The sequence below is a fragment of the Schizosaccharomyces osmophilus genome, chromosome 3, assembly GCF_027921745.1.
Source record: "Schizosaccharomyces osmophilus chromosome 3, complete sequence".
In the NCBI taxonomy this organism is placed as follows: domain Eukaryota; kingdom Fungi; phylum Ascomycota; class Schizosaccharomycetes; order Schizosaccharomycetales; family Schizosaccharomycetaceae; genus Schizosaccharomyces; species Schizosaccharomyces osmophilus.
The window spans coordinates 183,613-204,231 of NC_079240.1; the positions used below are offsets into that span (position 1 = coordinate 183,613).

At 39.7% G+C, this 20,619-nt stretch overlaps 10 protein-coding genes across 10 annotated transcripts; 6 read left to right on the top strand and 4 right to left on the bottom strand.

The window, feature by feature from the left end:
* Nucleotides 1-307: 307 nt before the first annotated feature.
* On the bottom strand, nucleotides 308-3,039 carry SOMG_04138 (DNA-binding transcription factor; the record flags this gene model as incomplete). The annotated part of the gene is made up of 2 exons (XM_056182925.1): nucleotides 308-2,611; nucleotides 2,659-3,039. 2 exons carry the CDS (start codon nucleotides 3,037-3,039, stop codon nucleotides 308-310), a joined length of 2,685 nt encoding a protein of 894 aa, XP_056039259.1.
* A 697-nt stretch (nucleotides 3,040-3,736) lies between these two features.
* On the bottom strand, nucleotides 3,737-4,060 carry SOMG_04139 (uncharacterized protein; the record flags this gene model as incomplete). The annotated part of the gene is made up of 1 exon (XM_056182926.1): nucleotides 3,737-4,060. The coding sequence occupies one exon, from the start codon at nucleotides 4,058-4,060 to the stop codon at nucleotides 3,737-3,739; it is 324 nt and encodes a 107-aa protein (XP_056039297.1).
* A 1,494-nt stretch (nucleotides 4,061-5,554) lies between these two features.
* Nucleotides 5,555-6,802, top strand: SOMG_04140 (uncharacterized protein; the record flags this gene model as incomplete). The annotated part of the gene is made up of 1 exon (XM_056182927.1): nucleotides 5,555-6,802. The coding sequence occupies one exon, from the start codon at nucleotides 5,555-5,557 to the stop codon at nucleotides 6,800-6,802; it is 1,248 nt and encodes a 415-aa protein (XP_056039138.1).
* A 34-nt stretch (nucleotides 6,803-6,836) lies between these two features.
* On the top strand, nucleotides 6,837-7,709 carry SOMG_04141 (uncharacterized protein; the record flags this gene model as incomplete). Its single annotated transcript, XM_056182928.1, has 1 exon — nucleotides 6,837-7,709. One exon carries the CDS (start codon nucleotides 6,837-6,839, stop codon nucleotides 7,707-7,709), a length of 873 nt encoding a protein of 290 aa, XP_056039139.1.
* A 753-nt stretch (nucleotides 7,710-8,462) lies between these two features.
* On the top strand, nucleotides 8,463-9,717 carry bio2 (biotin synthase; the record flags this gene model as incomplete). The annotated part of the gene is made up of 3 exons (XM_056182929.1): nucleotides 8,463-8,588; nucleotides 8,651-8,720; nucleotides 8,783-9,717. 3 exons carry the CDS (start codon nucleotides 8,463-8,465, stop codon nucleotides 9,715-9,717), a joined length of 1,131 nt encoding a protein of 376 aa, XP_056039438.1.
* A 430-nt stretch (nucleotides 9,718-10,147) lies between these two features.
* Nucleotides 10,148-11,688, top strand: cue2 (no go decay endonuclease Cue2; the record flags this gene model as incomplete). The annotated part of the gene is made up of 2 exons (XM_056182930.1): nucleotides 10,148-10,174; nucleotides 10,213-11,688. The coding sequence occupies 2 exons, from the start codon at nucleotides 10,148-10,150 to the stop codon at nucleotides 11,686-11,688; spliced, it is 1,503 nt and encodes a 500-aa protein (XP_056039140.1).
* Nucleotides 11,689-12,059: 371 nt separating this feature from the next.
* On the bottom strand, nucleotides 12,060-12,991 carry nad1 (FAD synthetase Nad1; the record flags this gene model as incomplete). The annotated part of the gene is made up of 3 exons (XM_056182931.1): nucleotides 12,060-12,311; nucleotides 12,373-12,784; nucleotides 12,855-12,991. The coding sequence occupies 3 exons, from the start codon at nucleotides 12,989-12,991 to the stop codon at nucleotides 12,060-12,062; spliced, it is 801 nt and encodes a 266-aa protein (XP_056039141.1).
* Nucleotides 12,992-13,915: 924 nt separating this feature from the next.
* On the bottom strand, nucleotides 13,916-17,701 carry fft2 (SMARCAD1 family ATPase Fft2; the record flags this gene model as incomplete). Its single annotated transcript, XM_056182932.1, has 1 exon — nucleotides 13,916-17,701. The coding sequence occupies one exon, from the start codon at nucleotides 17,699-17,701 to the stop codon at nucleotides 13,916-13,918; it is 3,786 nt and encodes a 1,261-aa protein (XP_056039142.1).
* Nucleotides 17,702-18,265: 564 nt separating this feature from the next.
* On the top strand, nucleotides 18,266-18,822 carry vma21 (ER membrane V-ATPase assembly factor Vma21; the record flags this gene model as incomplete). Its single annotated transcript, XM_056182933.1, has 3 exons — nucleotides 18,266-18,303; nucleotides 18,508-18,599; nucleotides 18,695-18,822. The coding sequence occupies 3 exons, from the start codon at nucleotides 18,266-18,268 to the stop codon at nucleotides 18,820-18,822; spliced, it is 258 nt and encodes an 85-aa protein (XP_056039143.1).
* Nucleotides 18,823-19,678: 856 nt separating this feature from the next.
* Nucleotides 19,679-20,505, top strand: get2 (GET complex (ER membrane insertion) subunit Get2; the record flags this gene model as incomplete). The annotated part of the gene is made up of 2 exons (XM_056182934.1): nucleotides 19,679-20,203; nucleotides 20,260-20,505. 2 exons carry the CDS (start codon nucleotides 19,679-19,681, stop codon nucleotides 20,503-20,505), a joined length of 771 nt encoding a protein of 256 aa, XP_056038931.1.
* Nucleotides 20,506-20,619: the final 114 nt, after the last annotated feature.

The window sequence follows — 20,619 nt, forward strand, 5'->3', positions numbered from 1 at the left end:
GTTATTACGCTACGCCTTTTTACTAGTTCGAGAATGAATATATATCTGTACATAGAATAATACTCCAAGATGTTTTTTTTTTATAATGACAAATCAGGGAAAGTAGATGGCTTGCTATTCCGTTGTAAGATAAATAAAATGTAAAAATGCAAATCTATTTTCGTTTATTCGTTTTCTTAATTTACAGATTAAAAAAACATAGAGCTAAGAAAGAGCTTTTAACGCCATCTTTGTATCCAACAATCAATTGCTTTTGATTCGTTGGGTACGTATTATTCTTTCGCCGTAAAGACAATTTCATCAAAACTCAAATTAAGAATCCCAGATAACCTAAATTACACAACCTTGAGTACAAATAAGCATCTTTAAAGGTCACTGAATCTACGTCTTGAGCATTATACGAAGGAAGTGATGGAGCAGGAACGTAAGGGGGAGCCGGAGGATCCGAAGCAATATGGAGACCTTGCATTTTAGCATTTATCACTTTTAAGACGACATAATCCCAATCTTCATGATCTTTTCTACTGACGATGTCCCGGCGCTTTTCTATGCATTCTCTTATGTATTCCAGTCCCTGTCTAGCTTCTTCCTGCAGTTCTGGAATATCATAGACACCAATTAAAACACAGGCAGCTAAACTAAAAAAGTGATGATTAAGAGGCGTCAAAGGTGTGGAGGAAGATGAAAGAATATTAGCCATCTTCATAGCAGGAGTTAAAACAGCGGAAGGCCGAGCATTTGTAGATAATTCCAAAAGGACTTTTACATGAGTAACGGCCAACGTTAATAGATTCATTCTACCCCAAACAACATCAACGCTTTCACGAAATGCGTCAATTTCCGACCTTAACTGTTGAGTCACAATTGGATTTTCACGGTCACTTGGATCTGGAGATTGAAAAACATCGGAAATGTGACCAACAATTAAAGACAAACGAACTAATTGACTTGGAAAGCTTCCGAGAACCTTATGATCTTGTAAAGACATTTTTATACAACTTTCCGGAATGAATAAGGGAGAGCATGTAGACACAGAGTGCCATCTGTCTAAGATCACCAAGACCCACCAAGCCCTACGACATAATGCTGCATTGCCATCAATGTCTTCATATGCAGACTGTAAGGATACATGGGATTGTATATGCAAACGCATGTTGCAAGCTAAACCCACGGCAGCGCCGTGCCACATACTCTGAGGCAGTCCATTTCGTCCAGTGATTGTCGTAGGACCGCGCTGATCACTCTCAACCGCCAGTAAAACCATGGTCTGTAAGTGCAAAATTCTATTGGAAAAATTCTGCACATTCGTACAAATTAAATTAAGTAAACCAACTGCTTTCAGTGGGTTTTTATGAAAAATACTTCCGAGGGAAGAAAACGGCGGCCGGTTTACTAGGGAATAAATTGCATGCAAGCAGCAAGATCTTAAAAACTTTGGAGCTTTTTCTAGTTCTATTTTTAAGCGAGTTTTCGAGTGATGCAAAATTGGCAAGGTAGAATGTATAAGCAAATAATACCTGTCTACAGCTTCGTCGTCCCATTCTATGTCTTCGTGAAAGACCTTTGAAATTTCGTTCATGTCATCATACTGAGCACTTTCAGCAGACCTTGACTGCTCTATATTGCGAGTAGCGTTCGAGGTAGAAGAGCGGGCTTCCGGTAGAAGTGATAAAGATGGGTTCTGCGGAGATTGATTTTTATAGAAAGGACGGTCAAAACTCGGTAAGTTACCTGGTGTATTTACAGGAACAGGCTGCATTGGAACGGGAGGCTGATAGGAAGTGGTTGGCAATCCACCATGTTGAAACACGGTATTGGGACGAGAGTTATCAAATGAAGAAATAGATGGCAATTGTAAGTAACTAGGATCTGATGATAGAACATTCGTAGGCCCAGGAGGGTATGGAGCAGATGGAGGCCGCATCAGCGGGTTATAAGATGCTTCAGCAAGACCTGGATGGGATGTATCCGTATGTCCGTTGGAATCCAGCATATAAGGAGTATTCATCTTTGACTGAAGAGGTAGGCTGGGAGGTACGAAAGATTGTACGCTTGGAGTGGTATAAACGGGAGGTCGTATACCAGCGGAAGGGAGAGACTTGATATGCTGAAGGCTGTCGAAAGATTGGTTAACGGGAGTAGATAGGTAAGGATATGATTGCTGTTGAAAAGGCGGTATCCTCGGAGGAGCCGGCTGAGAATGTTGAGGAGGGTGGTTGATTTGCTGAGGGTACCATGTAGCAGTAGGCTTTGGATGGTTTGATAGAATAGGGTCCTTTGGGCCAGGCGACATAACAGGCATTGCAGTATTTTTAGGAGATAATCTGCTAAGAATGGCGGAATCATCAGGGGAGGAAGAATCGGATTTTACATCAAAAGGTAAGGTATCAGCAAGAGTAGAAGAAGGAGAAGTGGCGGCGTTTGTTTCGGGAGGAGAAGCAACGACTGTGGTACTATTGGAACGTACACGTTTGTTTTTCTCTTCAACATTGCGTACGAAACCTTTGGCGGGACCACGCTTTAATTGTGTTCTGGTGAATATGCATTGTAAACTGTGCTTTGAACAATTGATGCAAGCACCTGTAGAGCCTTCCACCGTGTCACAGCGAATCTAAAAGATGTTAATGGGGACAAAAAGAGAGAATAGAAAAATCATACCTTCTTTTTGCGACAAAGGTCACAAGCCCGAGAGACCTTTTTCCTCTTCTTCTCATCCGACGCAGCCGAAGAAACACGGACGGCACTAGGATGTACAGAAGCTTGAAAGTCTTGAAAATTGTCGTTCGTTGCGGGGACGTTAGCTGGGCGTAAGACGGAAGGAGAAGAAGAGGATTGGGAAGCGAAATGGTCGTAGAGATATGGATATGTGTAGTCATTAGGACCTATGGAAGGGGGGAGGCCAGGCGCATGGCGAAAGAAGGAAGGTTGGGATGGTGCAGAGAAGGAAGGAGCATGTTGGGAAGGAAGAGGGGTATTTGATGAGTTGGAAGGAAATTTAGCAGGAGGAACAGGAAGATAAGAGATGGTGTTGAGATCCATGAATTAGTCAAATCATTAAATCCAAAAAAAAAAAAAAAAAAGATGATGAAAATGAAATATAAAAATAAAAAACAAAGAAGGGAAACAAGGAGCGGAAGGGTAAAAGCACAATCTGTCTATTTAAATAGCAAAAGTATTAGATAAACCAGAACCGAGAACCGACACAAGGAAAAGAAATACAACTTCCAATGCAAAGAAGGAAATAAGACGGAAAATTAAAAATAAATAAAATTAGCAGAAATGATGAACAAGAAGAAAGGAGGATGGAAAAGGAAGAGTATCTACAAGAAAGGAAACTGAATCCAAGGAAGGATCAGGAAATTGGGAGAATGAAGAAAAAGGAATAATGTTGTAGAGCGAAAGCAAGGCAAACGAAAACGCGAAACCCAAGGAATTGAAGGAAAGAGAAACAGATTCAAAGAACGAATGCCAAATCAAAAACGAACAAACCAAGGCAATGGAGAAAAAAAAGAAAATCAAGTGATGCAACAAATTTTTGAAAAAAAAACCTATGATGAACCAAAATGAATGCTGGAATTAACGAAATAAGAAACCTATAGACAAAGGAAAGAAAAAAGGGAAAAGAAGAAAAGAAGGCTAGAAAAAAAGTTCTAAATGATGAATGTAAAGGCCACGATTTTGGGGTTCGTTCTTCGAAGTAGAAGAATCGAATTACAAGTAAAGAATAGAGGCCAATTTAAGATTTCGTTGTGGTACAGACTGAATTCGCACGGCCGAAAGAGCCGAAAAATAAAGTGGAAACAGCTTGTCGCTTGAAAATCAAACCTCGCAAGAATGCGAAAAAGAAAAGATAACGCACTCGTAGACTGTACAAAACAATCCAAAGCAGTCCAAGAAAAACATCCTGTCTCGGTAAACCACAGTAAATCCCCATTGCGTAGCCCGAAGAATACCACCGTAACAAGTCCGATCCTGCAAACCCAGAAAAAAAGACACGTACGGTAGGGTATGCATGCATACACGGGCATGCAGATAATGCTAAGTCAAGCCGGTTTACCATGGGAAGAGAAAAGATGTAAACAAATGGAATCGAGTGGGACCGATCGGTTGAAAAACAAGAAAAAAGAAAATGCAACAAAAAAAAAGATTAGTGCATAAAAAAGACGGTCATTAGACAGAACCACTCGAAAATCGTAGAGTCAACATGGTAGCAAGATACGACGGGAAAAAGGCATAGAAAAGGTCGGAAAAGACAGCATTTATTAGCCAAGAGACCAGCCAAGAGACCAAATCATGGCAAAAAAACAGCGGAAAGGATGTTTGGAAAGGTCCAAACTTGGGAAAACACTGAAACAAAGTAAAGAAAGGGTGGATGGAAGAAAGTAAAAAGTAAACAAAGCCTGAAGAAGAACCCGAGAACATACGTCAAAGGAAAACAAAAATAAGTTTAAACAAGGCTTCGATAACCAACAGGCATACTCTCTGAGTAGGTAAAGCTATGTAATTGGTGAACCAACAAAGTCAATTTAACTATATAACCAATCGCTTAAAAGAAAGCCGAGTATCTGGATTTCAATTGGAAAGGTAACCAAGTGAAAAGAATCCTATTGAACCAAATGACGTAGTATGACTTTTTACATCCAAGCGGATTCAGCCCCGGTACACATAGTTGAATCAACCTGTAAGGAAGAAGATGAAGGGAAGGAGCAGCAGCAAGGGAAAAAAAGAAAAAAAGGAAAAAAAATTCGACAAGAGAATTTCACGATTGGATTGGAAAAACTGCACACATTCGATACATGGGATTGAAACAGCGATGGAATCAGCGACGTTTGTATTCTCCTACAAGAATTTCTGCTACGTTTGTTGACGTTATCATCAATGTGGGTCGGAAGTCGGAAGTCGGGAGCCGGTCAGGCCGTTATCAGTCCTTGGTGAAGGCTAGATCAGACGGGAAGGAGGGGAGAGGAGAGAGGCTGTATTCGATGAAGAGAAAGAAGGGAACCCCAAGGAAATGGAAAGGAAAAGATTTTGTGTGGGTGTTCGCGTGTGCATTTAGAAAATCTTTGTAAGAAAGCAAAAACGTCTACTTCAATAGACAATTGGTGAATTGCTTGATTCGCATTCATTTTCCTTCCATTCTAACCTGACTCTGACCAACTCAAGCAAAAGCAAAAGCAAAAGCAAACGCAAGTCTCTATATGCTGATGGATGGTACTTTCTTGCGTGATCCAACGACTCGTTGTCCTCATATTACGTAAAAATCATTCCATGTCGTAAAGCATGTTTATGAAAGTGGAAAGAGTTTTTACAAAGTCTCCCCGCTGGAAAATGTCAAATGATGATGACATGAACAAACTACACAAGGTAAAATTCGGGATCGAACGTTCCAGCCTCCCGAATCTTCCCTAGAAGGTCGCTAACTAAAATACCAAGAAAATTATATATAGTGGGATATACCAGCTTGGTGCGAATCGTACAGTTTTAGAGTGATATCCTTATATATCCCTCGTTTTGTTTCTTTTTTTGAATATCTTTCACCGTCTTTCTATTCATAATGAACTTTGATAACTTGAAGAACTACGCCGGTAAGGCTTACGACCAATACCAAAAGTACAACGACAGCCAAAAACAGGGCGGCTCTGGCTCTGGCTCTGGCAATGATGACTCTTTTGGCAGCGGAAACAACAACAACAACTCTTCCTCCTTTGGTGGTAATGACAACTCTTACGGTGGTGACGACTCTTATGGAAGTGGAAACAACAATTCCTCTTTCGGTGGTAATGACTCTTATGGCAGCGGAAACGACAACTCCAACTCCTATGGAAGCAGCAACAAGAAATCTTCCTATGGTGATGACGACAACTCCTACGGTGGTGGAAACAACTCTTCCTCTTTCGGTGGTAATGACAACTCCTACGGTGGTGACTCCTACGGAAGTAGCAACAAGAAGTCTTCCTATGGCGGTGACGACTCTTATGGAAGCGGAAACGACAACTCCAACTCCTACGGAAGCAGCAACAAGAAGTCTTCCTATGGCGGTGACGACTCTTATGGAAGTGGAAACGACAACTCCAACTCCTACGGAAGCAGCAACAAGAAATCTTCCTATGGTGACGACGACAACTCCTACAGTGGTGGAAACAACTCTTCCTCTTTCGGTGGTAATGACAACTCCTACGGTGGTGACTCTTATGGAGGTGGAAACAAGAAATCTTCCTACGGTGGTGATGATTCCTACGGTGGTAATGACTCTTATGGCAGCGGAAACGACAACTCCAACTCCTACGGAAGCAGCAACAAGAAGTCTTCCTATGGCGGTGACGACTCTTATGGAAGTGGAAACGACAACTCCAACTCCTACGGAAGCAGCAACAAGAAATCTTCCTATGGTGACGACGACAACTCCTACAGTGGTGGAAACAACTCTTCCTCTTTCGGTGGTAATGACAACTCCTACGGTGGTGACTCTTATGGAGGTGGAAACAAGAAATCTTCCTACGGCGGTGACGATTCCTACGGTGGTGGAAACAACTCTTCCTCCTTTGGTGGTGACTCCTTCGGAGGAAACAACAACAGCTCCTCCGGCGGTGGCAGCAGCGGCCACAAAAAGTCTCACGGCAATGACAACTCCAACTCCTACGGTGGTGACTCCTACGGAAGCGGCAACGACAACTCTTATGGCGGTAACGACAACTCTTATGGTGGTAATGACAACTCTTATGGCGGTAATGACAACTCTTCCTTCGGTGGTGGTAACAACTCCTTTGGAGGAGGCTCTTATGGTAACTCAGATAACTTTTAATTGAGTGGTTATTAATTGCTTAGGTAATAATAATATGCAAAGTTCCAAGAGCAACAAGTCCTTTGATCAAACTTTAAATTCAAACTCGGGGGCCAGTGCCAGTTCGACGCCCCTGGACGCCAGTACCTTCATCAATGCCTTTTCCAAGTTAGGTCTTGGAAATAGCGATGGTCAAAAGTCTGGTGATCAAGGCTCGAACTCTCTTAGTCATGCTGCAGTTTTCAGTGCCGTTCAAAAGTACTTTTCTCAAAACGGCGATGCATTGGCAAATGGCCAAGGTCATTCTGATGAGCACCAAACCAATTTCCTCTCCATGGTAGAACAAGAGGCCCAAGGCTTGATGAGCACCAATTCTTCCGGACAAGGCCGTGGTATCGGTGGCTCTGAAGGAGATGTGAAGTCGTCTGTTCAATTGGCAAAAATTCTTTTCCAGAACCGTAATTTGCTTTCGAAGTTGGCTGAGGCGGGTGGCTCTTCTCAAGCTAGTGGAAACAGCGCCATACTATCCAGTGTTGTTGGCTCTTTTCTTGGAGGTTCTACTTCCAACAACTCGAATGCCGCCAACAACATGAATCCCCAAGCCCAGACTCATGGCTTGCAAGAGATGGCTGCGAGCTTTCTGGGTCCTGGAAACCAAACCTCTAATCAGAATTCTGGGAATTCGCAAGGTGCTGGTTTAGCTGGTTTGGGAAGCTTAGCTGGTAACTTTTTGAATTCCGGCAACAACTCTGGCAACCAGCAACAACAACAACAAGGTCATGGCAATGCTGACTCTGGATTAGCTGGTAGCTTGTTGCATGCTGTTACTGGAAACAAAAACCAAGATGACGGAAATCAAGGTCCATCCAAGCATTCACAAGGCGGAGATGGTTTGATGGGAAAGGCCATTAACATGTTTTTGCAATAATTGTTTTTTGAAGTTTTTGCTGGTTCGTGGATAATAGACGAACTTGACTTTATTTAGGTACATACACATAAGGGTATAGACTTTTGCATGTTTGCATTCTATAGCAGGTGCTATTTTGCTGAAAAGATACGATGATAGAAGAGTAGGTACCAAAGTGAATGGAAGTAATTTACAATATACTTTTAAGAAAAGGTTTCCGTCTTCGATTCTAGTGTTTTGCATCAACGAAAAGTCTGCGCGGGCAGTCCAGTTTGTATGGAACTGAATCTACTAGGAGTTTTTACAGGTGCTATATAAGACAGATTTCATGACAAGGAAAGGAACAGTAATGAATATGAGATTAGAGCTTTCGTAACGGAATCCTTGACATGTTTTGACATCCATAAGCAATATTTCCTTTTCCTTTTCGTTAGTAAATAATGTGGAATACCACTGCTACAATAAAGTACACAAACATAGAATATCGAACAAACTGGTGATAATGATATCATTTCCGTATTTTTGTCCTTGCCAATAAAAGATGAAAGAGATTGATTGATAAACATACTTCTCTTCCCCGGGAGAACTGAGTGCTAAACTACACCAAAAGAGCCGTGAGAAAACGCGTAGAAAGGAGCATCGTTGAGGAATTCCAGTAATAATTCGAACCATTCTGTGTTCATTTCAAGATTTTCGATTGAAGCTTCCTCAAGGTTTGAGCAAAAAGCTGTTGAAATTGAATCTCTTTCAAAGTCTGGTGTATTGCAATTCACGATGTTTGGAGCTATAAGACATCAAATTCGTAAATCTTCGACTTCCGCAGCGATTCGGAATGACTGGACGCGTGAACAAATTGGTAAAATCTATCATATGCCATTGATAGAGCTTGTTTTCAGAGCGGTATGAAAGATTCATCTCCTTTAAGAAACCAAGTAAATCTAATCAGTTGTGCTTTTCTATAGGCTACAGTACATCGACAATTCCATGATCCTCGTAAAATACAACAATGCACGCTTCTTTCCATCAAGACAGGTATGTATTGAATTTCGTTTCAAGCTTAATCTCTATGGAAGACACTAATGCTCTTTCTTTAGGTGGCTGCACTGAAGACTGCAAGTATTGCTCTCAGTCTTCCCGTTACAGCACCGGTGTCAAGGCTTCAAGGTTGATGAAAGTGGAAGATATCATGGAAAAGGCTCATATTGCAAAAGCCAAAGGCAGCACGCGTTTCTGTATGGGAAGCGCTTGGCGTGATTTGAATGGTCGAACCCGCACATTTAAGAATATCTTGGAGGTCATCAAACAAGTCCGTGCTTTGAACATGGAAGTATGTGTCACTCTAGGCATGTTGGATGAACATCAAGCTAAAGACCTTAAAGATGCTGGATTAACCGCTTATAACCATAATCTGGACACTTCTCCCGAATACTACCCCAAGATTATCTCGACTAGGTCGTATGATGAACGTTTGAATACTATTGATAATATTCGCAAGGCCGGAATCAAGGTTTGTAGTGGTGGTATTTTAGGTCTTGGTGAAAAAGAACAAGACCGTATTGGCCTCATCCATTCTTTAGCCAACATGCCATCTCATCCTGAGTCTGTTCCTATTAATGCTCTCGTCCCCATTCCTGGAACTCCCATTGGTGACATGGTCAAGAAACCAGTCGGCTTTCACTCCTTCCTCCGTGCCATTGCTACTGCACGTATTTGCATGCCCAAAACCATTATTCGATTTTCCGCTGGCCGTACTCAGTTTTCTGAAACGGAACAAGTGATGGCTTTTATGGCTGGTGCCAATTCTGTATTTACCGGCGAAAAGATGCTCACCACTCCTTCTGTTACCTGGGACCAAGACAGCCAATTGTTCCACAAATGGGGTTTCCATAATTTGGAAAGCTTCGAGTATGATGAAGGAGCTGAAGAACCAAACTTTACTCTTCCTCCCAAAAACCGTTTTCGCCCCGACCATGCTGAAGCTTTGAAGGCCGCGAGACCCCAACTAGAAGCTCAAGGATTGGCCATGTAATGCACGAATTCCTTCACTTATTTCCCAATCCTTTGGTCATTTCGTCTATCCTTTTCTTTCTATCTCGAGGAACATTCTTCCTTTTGATTATCTTATGCTATACATATATTTGAGCAATTCAAATGCTAGATAAATGAATAAAATGTTCGTTCTTTTGATTCATATTCGAATAAGTTCCATTAAGCAGGCATCAAAGCCACCTTTCATAAAATATTAATAAGGTCAAAAAGCAACTGCTGATTAAATTGAATTTTGCAAAACTCTGCCATATTTCTTTTATTTACATTTTAGCGATGTAATGTCCGTCTTTGGTATTTCGCATAAAAAACTATCTTCGTAATTTCTAAAATCTTTGGCATTACACGTATGCCAAAACGAAGCAAACGCGGCCTGCAATGAACAATATTTCTTTTTAAGCGAACGCAATCCAATGCCAGATTGGCGTTCGCAATTTGAGGTAATGATAAAAATAAAGTAGTTTTGCTAAAGCGTTAGGAACACTATTCCCTGTATCTGGATTCAGCACTTGTCTTGGCTATTGTCAATGACTGCGAGGATAGCGATAATGCTCGGGATGTGTTGGAATTACTAAAAAATGATGGTCAATGTTTGACTCATGAAGATGGTTGGAATCAGTCCACAGCACGAGAGGAAGAAAATGAAATTTTACATACATTAGACGATGAATTTAACGCAGAGCATGAGGTTGACTATTCAGAAGAATTGATGGATTCTCCTTATGATCTCGATGGAACAGTTTATAGCTTTTTGCGATCCATGTTCCGTGATATTGCTCCACAACGAGTTCAATATGTTCTTAACAAATGTGAAAATGATCTTACGCGCGCCAGTGACGAATTGTTAAATCAGGAAGTATTGGAAAAAGATGAAGGGCTTGGAAATGCTACCGATGCTCTTTTTGCAGCTCCAAACATCTCTCATCGTTCTCGGCAGCGTAAACGGAAAAATAAAAAACCCAATGCTTCACGAAGAGCCCCGTGGACACATGATCTGGATTTAAATGGAAATAAATCAGATACTGATGAAGAATTGGCTCAGTTTACGGTGAACAAGCTTTCCTTTTGGGAAAGAAATCAACAGCTTTTCGAAAAAATATCCTCCATTTTGGATATTGCTAACTCTCGAGTCAGCCATGAATTTTATAAGCATTCTGGATCATTGTACTTTACAGTGAACGCTTTGCTGCGGAAGCATCCTTTATTGACGCAGACATTTGAGAACTCATGTCAAGATACTGCATCTGAACTATCAAAATACACTGGTCTCTCCCTTCAATTTTGCTGTGAACTTTTGACCTGTAGTAAAGACGTACAAGGAGCAAAATGGATTGCTTACGCCGTGAAGCAATCTCAACCAAAAGATACGACTAAATTGGAGCTCGGTCTACTTGGTAACGAAAAACCTAAAGTAAGCACATCGTCTGCTTTAAATCATAATTTGAATGAAAACTATAATTCAATGGAAGCGTACTCGACAGAAGAATGTAATCGGTTAGCGGATGAGTACATAGATTCTCGAAATGCCGAATACGCTGCTTCTGCCAGGGATTACCGGAGAAGCAAAAGTGATCGATTGCTTGGTGGATCTGCAACATATCATGCTCAAGTTGGAAGAGAATATCACGAAAAAGCCATGAAATGGCGAGGCTTAGCCATGAGGTCTTTGTCTCAAACTGGAACGCCTTATTCGTTGGATTTGCATGGTGCGACTGTTCGTGAGGCTAAAACTATCGTGGAAGAGAGAGTTTCAAGTTGGTGGGCGAGGGAAGCAGATTCTTCTCCGAATTGTATACACCCTTTCAGAATCATCACAGGGATTGGCAATCACAGTGTAGGTATGGAGGCGAGGCTTTTACCCTCCATAGTGAGATGGTTACAGCAAAATGGTTGGAGGTTTGAGATAAATCATGGTCAAGTTGAGGTTTATGGTGCTATTCGCAAGAAAAAATAAGGATAGCATCTAGTACTAAACATTCCAGAGGGCCTTTAAAAGTTTGTTTTATATTTTTTGCATGCATTAAAAGATTGTATTGTTTTTTTGGTTACTTGGTTGTTTTAATTTTATTGAAATTCAATGTAAATCGATTGAAGCTCATCATATTTATGAAATTGTTCATGACTTTGGAGTTTTCCAGGTATATAAGCGTCGTTAATGAAATCATTAAAGCGAGGAAGTAAACTAGGGGTCTGAACCAGTCTTGAATCGCGCATACAAAGTCCAAAATGTACGTCGGGATCACAATTTATTAGCAATTCAGGTTCTTTATACCTCGAAGAATAAAAAAAAAAAAAAAAAAATTAAGCAAAGATTAGCCAAAGAAGTTAAGAAACTTCAGATGGGGCATATGATGAGGCACCACTCTCATACAAATAACGAGAGTTGGTCCTTTGAAAAGAGATGCTTCGATTACGTCCAAATCGTTCCAATGAATCATCCGAAAGTAAATGAGCAGGAGAATAAGATCCGTCTTCATTCATAAGAGCAGGGTTAGGAGATGTATCGGAAATACCACCTAGGGAGGTATATCCGTTATCGTATAATGTACAGTATTTGGTTTTAGTTTCCAGTAAAAGCTAGATATTTGTCTAGTTAGTAAAAAATGATAAACTACATTGTATAGTTAAAAACACTTACGTCCCAGACTTCCGAGTATGTCCAGTCTAAGATTGGTTGAACTCGCATGAACTTCGGCCATCCTTTGTCGGTCATCTCAAAAGCAATGCGGTTCATGCCGTGAGGATCTAATCGACGAATTCCGATAAGTATTGCTTCGATATTTGGGTTATCCTTAAGGAAAAGCGTGAATGCGTCTTTCATAGGAAGGGAAATCCTAATAATGTTAAGACCGTAAAGGTCTTGGCAATTTTGAACGAATTCATCCATTTCATGAAATTCATCTTTTGGTCGTACAAACACGAAGGGTATTTCTGATAACTTCTGTTTTGCCAGAGAGGGGCCGTATTTTTCCCTTAAACAGTATATACACAGCAACAATAACATGAGGCAATCCTTTCCTCCATTAAATGACATAGCAATTCGTGAGGTCCTGTACAATACGGTTAGCACAAAAGAATAAAGAAAATGATTCAATTTTATTCAACCAATATCTTCCTTACTCATAACAGTCGAGTGCATAATCAAGAGATTTCAGCGATCCTGTAAGCTTTTGCTTCAGAACACTAATTTTCTCAGATGAAGAATTTGAAGTATAAATACTTTTTATCTTATTATATACGTCTTCCAATGCCTCCATGGAGCCTCTACTTTTTTTAATTGCAGCAATGAAGCACCCCGGTTTCCTATGCACCTATATTGTGCTCAAAAGTTCACAAAACAGAAGAAATAATAAAATATTTTCCCTTGTTTGTTTTTTATATACACTGACAGTTATTATTAGTAGTATCTTTTTAACGTTAATTCAAGAAGAGTGGACGTGGTGGAATTATTATTCGTGAGATGCTATAAGCAGCTGATGTTCGTCGAGACAAAAGTATACTATTTCTCTTTCAATTTTTATTTAAGCAGTTATTTGATTATATTTTTGTTTTTCAATTAGATTTTAGTAACGACTTGGACAGAAAAACACTTTATTTTACGGAGAACACATACAAAAATTTAGAAAAAGATAATCGAAAGTCATTAGACTTTCTTCATTCAGTCTTACATGCTATTTGCTTTTCGAAGAAACCAAATCAATTTTCATTAAATCTATATACATATAAAAAAACTTCTAAATTAATATACAAGAAAAGGCTCCAAATAAAATGGTATCAAGTTGTAGGTTTTGTATCCGGTTTAATCTTGATTATGAAGCAACGTAAAAGAAAAGACAAAATCTTTATCCCTCGCGACAACATTCTTGTAAGTTCAAAATCAAATTCCTTCGGTATTTTCCAGAATACGAAGGATATTGTAAAACGAGCTCATAGATCGCAATATACCACTTATGATAGATACATAACTCGTCTTTCACTTTTTGTGTTTTTTTTTTCATCATCCTATGTGATGGTACTAGAAAACGGCACAAAGCGATGATCAACCTAATAAAATCCAAAAGGAAAATCAAAAAATCCATTTCTTAACCTCAAAGAAACATTGCGAGTTGAAGATAAAAAGATCACGATAGTTGAATGGAAGGCGCGAGCTATCATCCGCATTTCTTGTAAAAAGTTTTGCTTTAAACTGCCTTTAAATGATCTTCTTCAGCCGTCTGAGAAGATAGCTCAGCTGCTGATGGTTTCTCCTCCGACGTTGCTAAAGATGTAGTATCATCACTTTCTTTACCCTCTTCTATAGCATTAGAACTCGATGCTGCCTCCGTAATATTACTCGACGGATTGTTTAGACTAGAATTATCCTCAACCTTTTTTTCGTCGGGTTTCACTTGGTCTTCGTTATTTGAAGGTTCTTCCTGTTTCGTGATTTCTAATTTAGTCGCGTCAGCGGTCGTTTCTGGTTCAATACTTTTTGGTTCTTCCTTAGACTCGTCCTCTTGGAGCTCCTCCTTAGTTTGAATTTTTTTAGTATTATCAGTTTCCGTATCTCCTTCATTATCGTGATCTTCTTTGTCAAACATATCTTGAACCAAACGCTCTCCCAGCTCTTCGCGGTCTTTGCCATCAGAGCTAAGACTCATGTCGAGAGCTAACTTGGTATTTGCAAGTCTTTGAATATACTCTTCAACAGTCTCTTTCGTAATTAATCTTATAACTCTTACATCGCGCATCTGGCCCACACGATGTGCACGATCTTCAGCTTGCAGGTCATCAAAAGGATTATAAGAACAATCATATAAAATTACCACATTCGCACAAGCCAGGTTAATACCAAAACCACCAGCTCTAGTGGACAGTAAAAATACCGTAACATCGGGTTCCCTATGAAATTGATCAATAATGTCTTGACGAGTTTCTACTTGAGTAGATCCATCCAAACGAACATAAGAAATTTTCAAAGAATCCAAAACTTGCTCTAAAATATCAAGCATTTGCGTAAACTGGCTAAAAAGAAGTATACGATCTCCTTTCTGTTTCATTTCAGGTATCATCTTTTTGAGTTTCAAGATTTTTCCTGAATCCATCCAAGGCTCGTCTTTCAACAAGTATGGTTGCAATGTGGAGAAATTACAGCACAGACGATGAAGCTCAAAGTCGGACATAATTTCCATATCTTCAAAGATGTATTGCTCATTTGCATTTTTGTACTGTTCTTCCTTCATGATATCTTTAGCCATTTTGTGCAAAGTATCGGTATCATAATGTTCTCGGAAAAGTAAAGCATGGTTCGTAGCCTTTCGTAATTGCATAAGGGTATGTCCAACCGATGCCGGCTTGCCATTCTCCCCATTTTCTTCGTCCTTCTTTACTTTCTTAGGTCGCTTGTCCTCACGTTTTAATTGTTGAGATTTCTGCACAGCAGCATACCGATTGTATATTTTTTCCTGTTCGGCGGATAAATCGCAATATTCAATGTGATGACTTTTCTGAGGTAAGTCACCCAAAACTTGCGCTTTACGTCGACGCAATACAAAAGGAGTCATCATTGTTTTGGCTCTGCTGATTCTCTGCTTAGATAACAGAGCTTGCTCAATGTCGGCATCAGCAGTAGGCTTGGCTTTGAAAATGACATCCAAGTCCTCCATGTCACTGTCAAACATGTTCGGAAGGATAAAAGCTAGCAACGATACTAACTCTTTTAGATTGTTCTGCAGAGGAGTACCAGTCAAGAGTAACCGAAAGTTAGCAGTTAAGTTCATCAAATTCTTATATCGCTCTGACATTCGATTTTTCAAATAATGGCCTTCATCATAAACACAGACATCATAATTTTGATGCTTTAGAAATGAGCGGTCCTCTTTGCTACTGGTAGCAAGCTGGTATGTAGTTACCAGGATGTCATATGTTACGTTGTTTTCTTCTATAGCTTCTCGAATATTAGCACGTTCTTGTTGACTTCCGTAGTATGGTTCTACACGAAGGCGAGGACAAAAGCGAGCAAGCTCACGCAACCAATTTTCTAGAGTAGAAGAGGGAACGACTACGAGATGAGGACCAGTACGGCCTTGTTCAAGAAGCAAAGCAAAAAAAGCAACAACCTGACATGTCTTACCTAAGCCCATTTCATCGGCTAAAATACCAGAAAGACCCAATCTGTACAATAAGTTCATCCAATTCACACCAATCATTTGGTAGCTCTTTAGCTTTACATCAGGAGCAAGACTGGCAGGTTGTTCAGTGATAAACCCAGGATAGTTAGCGTTATAAGAAGGTTTATTGTATAGTGAATCCATATCAACGATGTTTAACTCACCAGAAGCTTCTTTTAATTTAATACCCCAAGAAGCCATACCATCGGAAATACGCTTACCTAGATCTTCGCAACGAGCAATAAGGTTATCAATAGCATAGTATCCTTCCATGGTCTCCAAGCAAACGTTGACAATCTTTTGACCCATAGGAATCTTCGGTCTTCTTCGACCTCTCCTACCAGGCTTACTGGGAATATCATCTGGATGCTTTATAATAGAGGCTTCGGTGAGACTATTGAAAGGACGATGTTCCAAAAGCAACTTGGAGTGAGCGAGTGGGCAACTGGCAGTATCAGAAATTTCTTTAGCAGAACTAACATTGATGAAATTGAGAACAGTCCGTTCCAAAGCTGAAGTGTCTTTTTGAACGACAACATCTGATTCTTCTCCAGAATCATAGAATTCATCTTCTTCAACAGGTTTTTTTGCCGGTTTTCGGGAGTAGGAGGGAATAGGCGTGGCTTCCTCGGCAGGTATCATGGGAAACCCAGCTGAGGGTTGGGTGTACTTGTCACGAATAGAACGTTTCTGGGTTTGTACAGTACGATTCGAGGTTTCTTGTTTTGGAATATAACTGGAGAAGTCAGGGAGACCATGAGTAAAAGCCTGATGTTGCTGTAGCTCAGCTGACACATCATGATTCAAGAACTGTCGGGATAATACAGACAAAGCAGTCGTCTCTTCCCAGTTATTTTGTGCAAGGGCATTGATCGTTGTTCCAATATCGGCTTGAGGAATGAAAGAACGGATCCATTGAACGCATTGCATAGCATAATTGGGGTTTTTTCTAGGATCCTTTGTAGAAGCATCAGTCTTTATGGGAGGAGAAGAAAAGGAAGGGGTATTATCGGGTGGTGTAGCAGAGGCATGTTGAATGGATGATGATCTAGGATGACTAGTAGAGCGAGGTTTTGAGCGAGTATAACTGGGAAGTGTATTTGTTGCGGGAGTAGTCGACGCAGAGGAATTGTAAAAATTATTGTTGTCGACAGCTGGCATGACTGGATTCGACGAATTCAGCAATCCCCCAGCATTGGCATTTGACAAAGCAGAAACATTTCCCATGTAATCGTTGTTGTAATGATACGGTGAATTGTAACCAGGGTACGCAGACTGCTGTTGCTGCAAAGAATGGATACTGGGGAGTCGAGAAGGAACATTCGGCATTCCAGGAGAAACCCCAGTAAGCGGTGGCATCTGAGAAACGTTTGATCCATAATCATAAGAAGTATTAGCTGGGTACGATGGAATAGGTTGTGGAGGGAGACCACCCATGTAAGCAGCAGCCGAAGGTGCAGAAGGCATCAATCCGTAAGGATGATTCTGAGTGTTTGGCATCGTGTAAGGACTAGCCAAATTCGGGTTCGGATCACCTACCAACGATGGGTTGGAAGAACCATAGGAATAATAACCATAGTTCGGAATTTGGTAATGGTTACTTGCAGCAGTGGATACGTAAGGAGATTGGGGAGCATTTGAAGGGCTTGCTCCAGAAACATAAGGATGTTGAGAAGAGCCTACAGACGATAGGCCGGATGGCGAAGTACTAGCATAAGGAGCATTGAATCCTCCACCGGATGATGCAACTTCACCAGAAGGAGTCTGATCCTCTCCGAATTTTCGTTTTCTGTTGTCCGAAAGATAATCTGGAAGCATCTATTCTATAAGTTTACATTAACTCTTTTGTAACAGACAAAATACAAGAAATACACGGTTGACCTTTAGTTTGATCTTTTTGGTGGCAGTTTGCGGATGTACGCAAAAGCGAATAAAGTGGTTTAAACTAGCATCATAGGTTATCCGACGAGGAATAGTGAGCTATGTTAAATCATACCATGATGTAAATAAATAAACAAATACTAACTATTAAGAAAGAAAAAACAGACCAATTGTACTTAATGTAACTCATTCCAGACTTGAGAAACTAAGAGAGAGTAGGTTGTGTTTTGGAAGATTACTACCGAGGATTTTTTTATATATACAAACGAACAATTTTCATAGAAAGCTTTCAAAGTTAATTTTGTGGATGCAATTTCTGAAAGTAGTAACGACTCTGTTTTACAATTCAATAATTAGATATAGACTAGCGCAGAATTCCAAATAGCACGTAGAAAATCTTAAAAAAAGGTACTCTTAGCGTATCTCGTACCTTTCCTGCTTCTAAACGACCTAAGAGTGTCTGAAATTCACTAATAGCAATGTGGTTCCCATGAACACATCATGTCAGAAAAAATGGAAAAAGACAATTCTATTCAAACGTAAGTAATTAACATTTTAATGCTTATATTTAAGTAGCTGTACTGAAAATGTGGATTGAAAAGGCTCCTATCACTATGGTCAGGCAGGTTTTTTTTTTTTTTTTAAAAAGGGTCCTATAAGGAAGAGTTTACTAGAGATCAACTACTTTGTGAACGATCTTTAACCTGTGCTTTAATAAAGAATTGTTATTAACCTTAGATCAGGCATGTTTTAATGAAACTCATTGGATTTAGCATTGCTTTATTCACATTACCTTTGTTGACTTATTATTGGACTCTAAAGAACTGGTTCTTGGGTATGAGTTTTACAATATTTCTATTTTGGCTAAAATGAATAACTAGAAGCCAAATAATAAGAGGTCAATGAAGTGTACTAACAATTCCCATCTAGGCCAGGATACTTTTAAGGCAGGAATAGCAGCTGCTATCGTTGCGAACATTGTTGCGACTTTATATGTTTTGGTTGCATTTTGGGAGAAAGATGCTAGCTCACCAGAGCCCGTGAAAAAGCAGCAATGAATGAGTTGCTCACTTGGATTGCCGCTAGCAGCGGCTTCTGGTGGCAGAAACAATAATTCGCTTCAGAAAAAGTGACAGTAGAGAGCTCACTTGCGAAGATTCCTTTCAATTTCCTGCCTTCTTTTTTTTCTATGAGAAAGATGGCATACAAAAACTGACAGAAACTTTAGAAGAAGTCAATTCAATAAAGAGTGGATGGTGCTTAGGAATCAAGTATTGATTAATTTCTTTCATAGTTCTTCGTCTGGTTGGACTCTTTACATATATGTTCCTCTATAAATTCAGGAAGTTCAAGTCGATCTCTGTGGGATTCAAGATTCAATGGAAGCTCTAAAATTAGTTATCATTAAGGAAAACTGGTTATATTCGTATTGCATGACATTAATTACCCAGCTTGAATGAAGTTTTTACCAAACAACAAGTATAAAGTTTACTATTTGAGAACGATAAGGTGAACAAAATCATGAATTGCTTCAACTTTTTTTTTAAAAAAGGAGAAAGGGATATGAAACGTCAAACAGAAGCACTTGAAATTGCATTCTTCTTGAATCAGCTTTATTTGTAAATACATGGTGTCCACATACTGAACGTCCTTTTTTCTTTATTACATTATATACATATGAATATAGCTAATATTATGTTTATCTCATGAAGGAACTGAAAGTAGTTTGAAAATTCGCTTTTCACATAAACCCTTGCATACCAATCCTTCCTTCATCACATCAAAACTGACTTGTACCTCAATATTTAAACATTGGTAAATTCAGCGTGATTTGTAACCCTTCAACTAAACTGTTGCACAGATTTTCTGTTAAATTACAATTAATCTATACTCCTTGGATAATAATAGGAAAACATGTCATCTGCAGCTGAACAAGCAAGATTACGCAGAGAGCGTCGCATGGAAAAAATTCGACAAGGAGGAAACTCTAGAATTGATAAAATTATGGGCCAGGAATCTAAAATAGACGAGCAAGCAACTTCTAATGACACTGTTTCTGAAGATATTGCTTCTCCTTCCTTTCAGTCAAATGTGAAAGCCGAACAAGTCCCTACTACAGACTTGAAGATTCCAAAAGGAGATACTAACGACCCAATTAATTTACATAATCTTGTAAGTTCGCCCTTCAATTTGCAAAGCGACACTCCAACCAATGGTCCCCCCGAGAACATGTTCGCTGAAAATCCCGATTTCGCCAAGTTTTTCCAAGCTCTTATGGAGTCTTCCAAAGAAGATAGCAATGGGCAATTTGAAAGACCCGATGCAGCTGTCAATAACAATGCTGCTCCTGTGGATAATAACAGAACCCTCCCATTGCGTAAATATGTCCACTTATCCTTCGTTGTTGCTATTGTTTGTTTCTGCTACTTCCGTCGATTGGTATGTGTTAAAATATTCGTTTTTGTTTTCCTAATATATGCTAACTACAACTATAGCCTTTGCTTCCTTGGATGTTTACTGTTGAAGCATGTCTATTCTCTATGCGCTTGTTTGTGGAAAGAAATAATCCTTCCTCTTCTTCATTATTAATGACGGTGGCTTCTCAGTTGCCGGCTCCTTATGCGTCTATGATTAAATACACTGCAAACTATGCTTCCTTAGTATCCCAGTTGATTACTGATGCATGCGTAGCGATTTTCGTGATAGGAATATGTTGCTATACAAGTCCTTCTCTAATATAATGACGGCGGATGAAAAAGAACAATGATTGAAGTTGCGGGAAAAAGAGTTCACGATAATTTTTAAAGTTTTTTTATTTTATTTTTTTTAACAGAGCCTTTAGTGAAAAAGGAAAA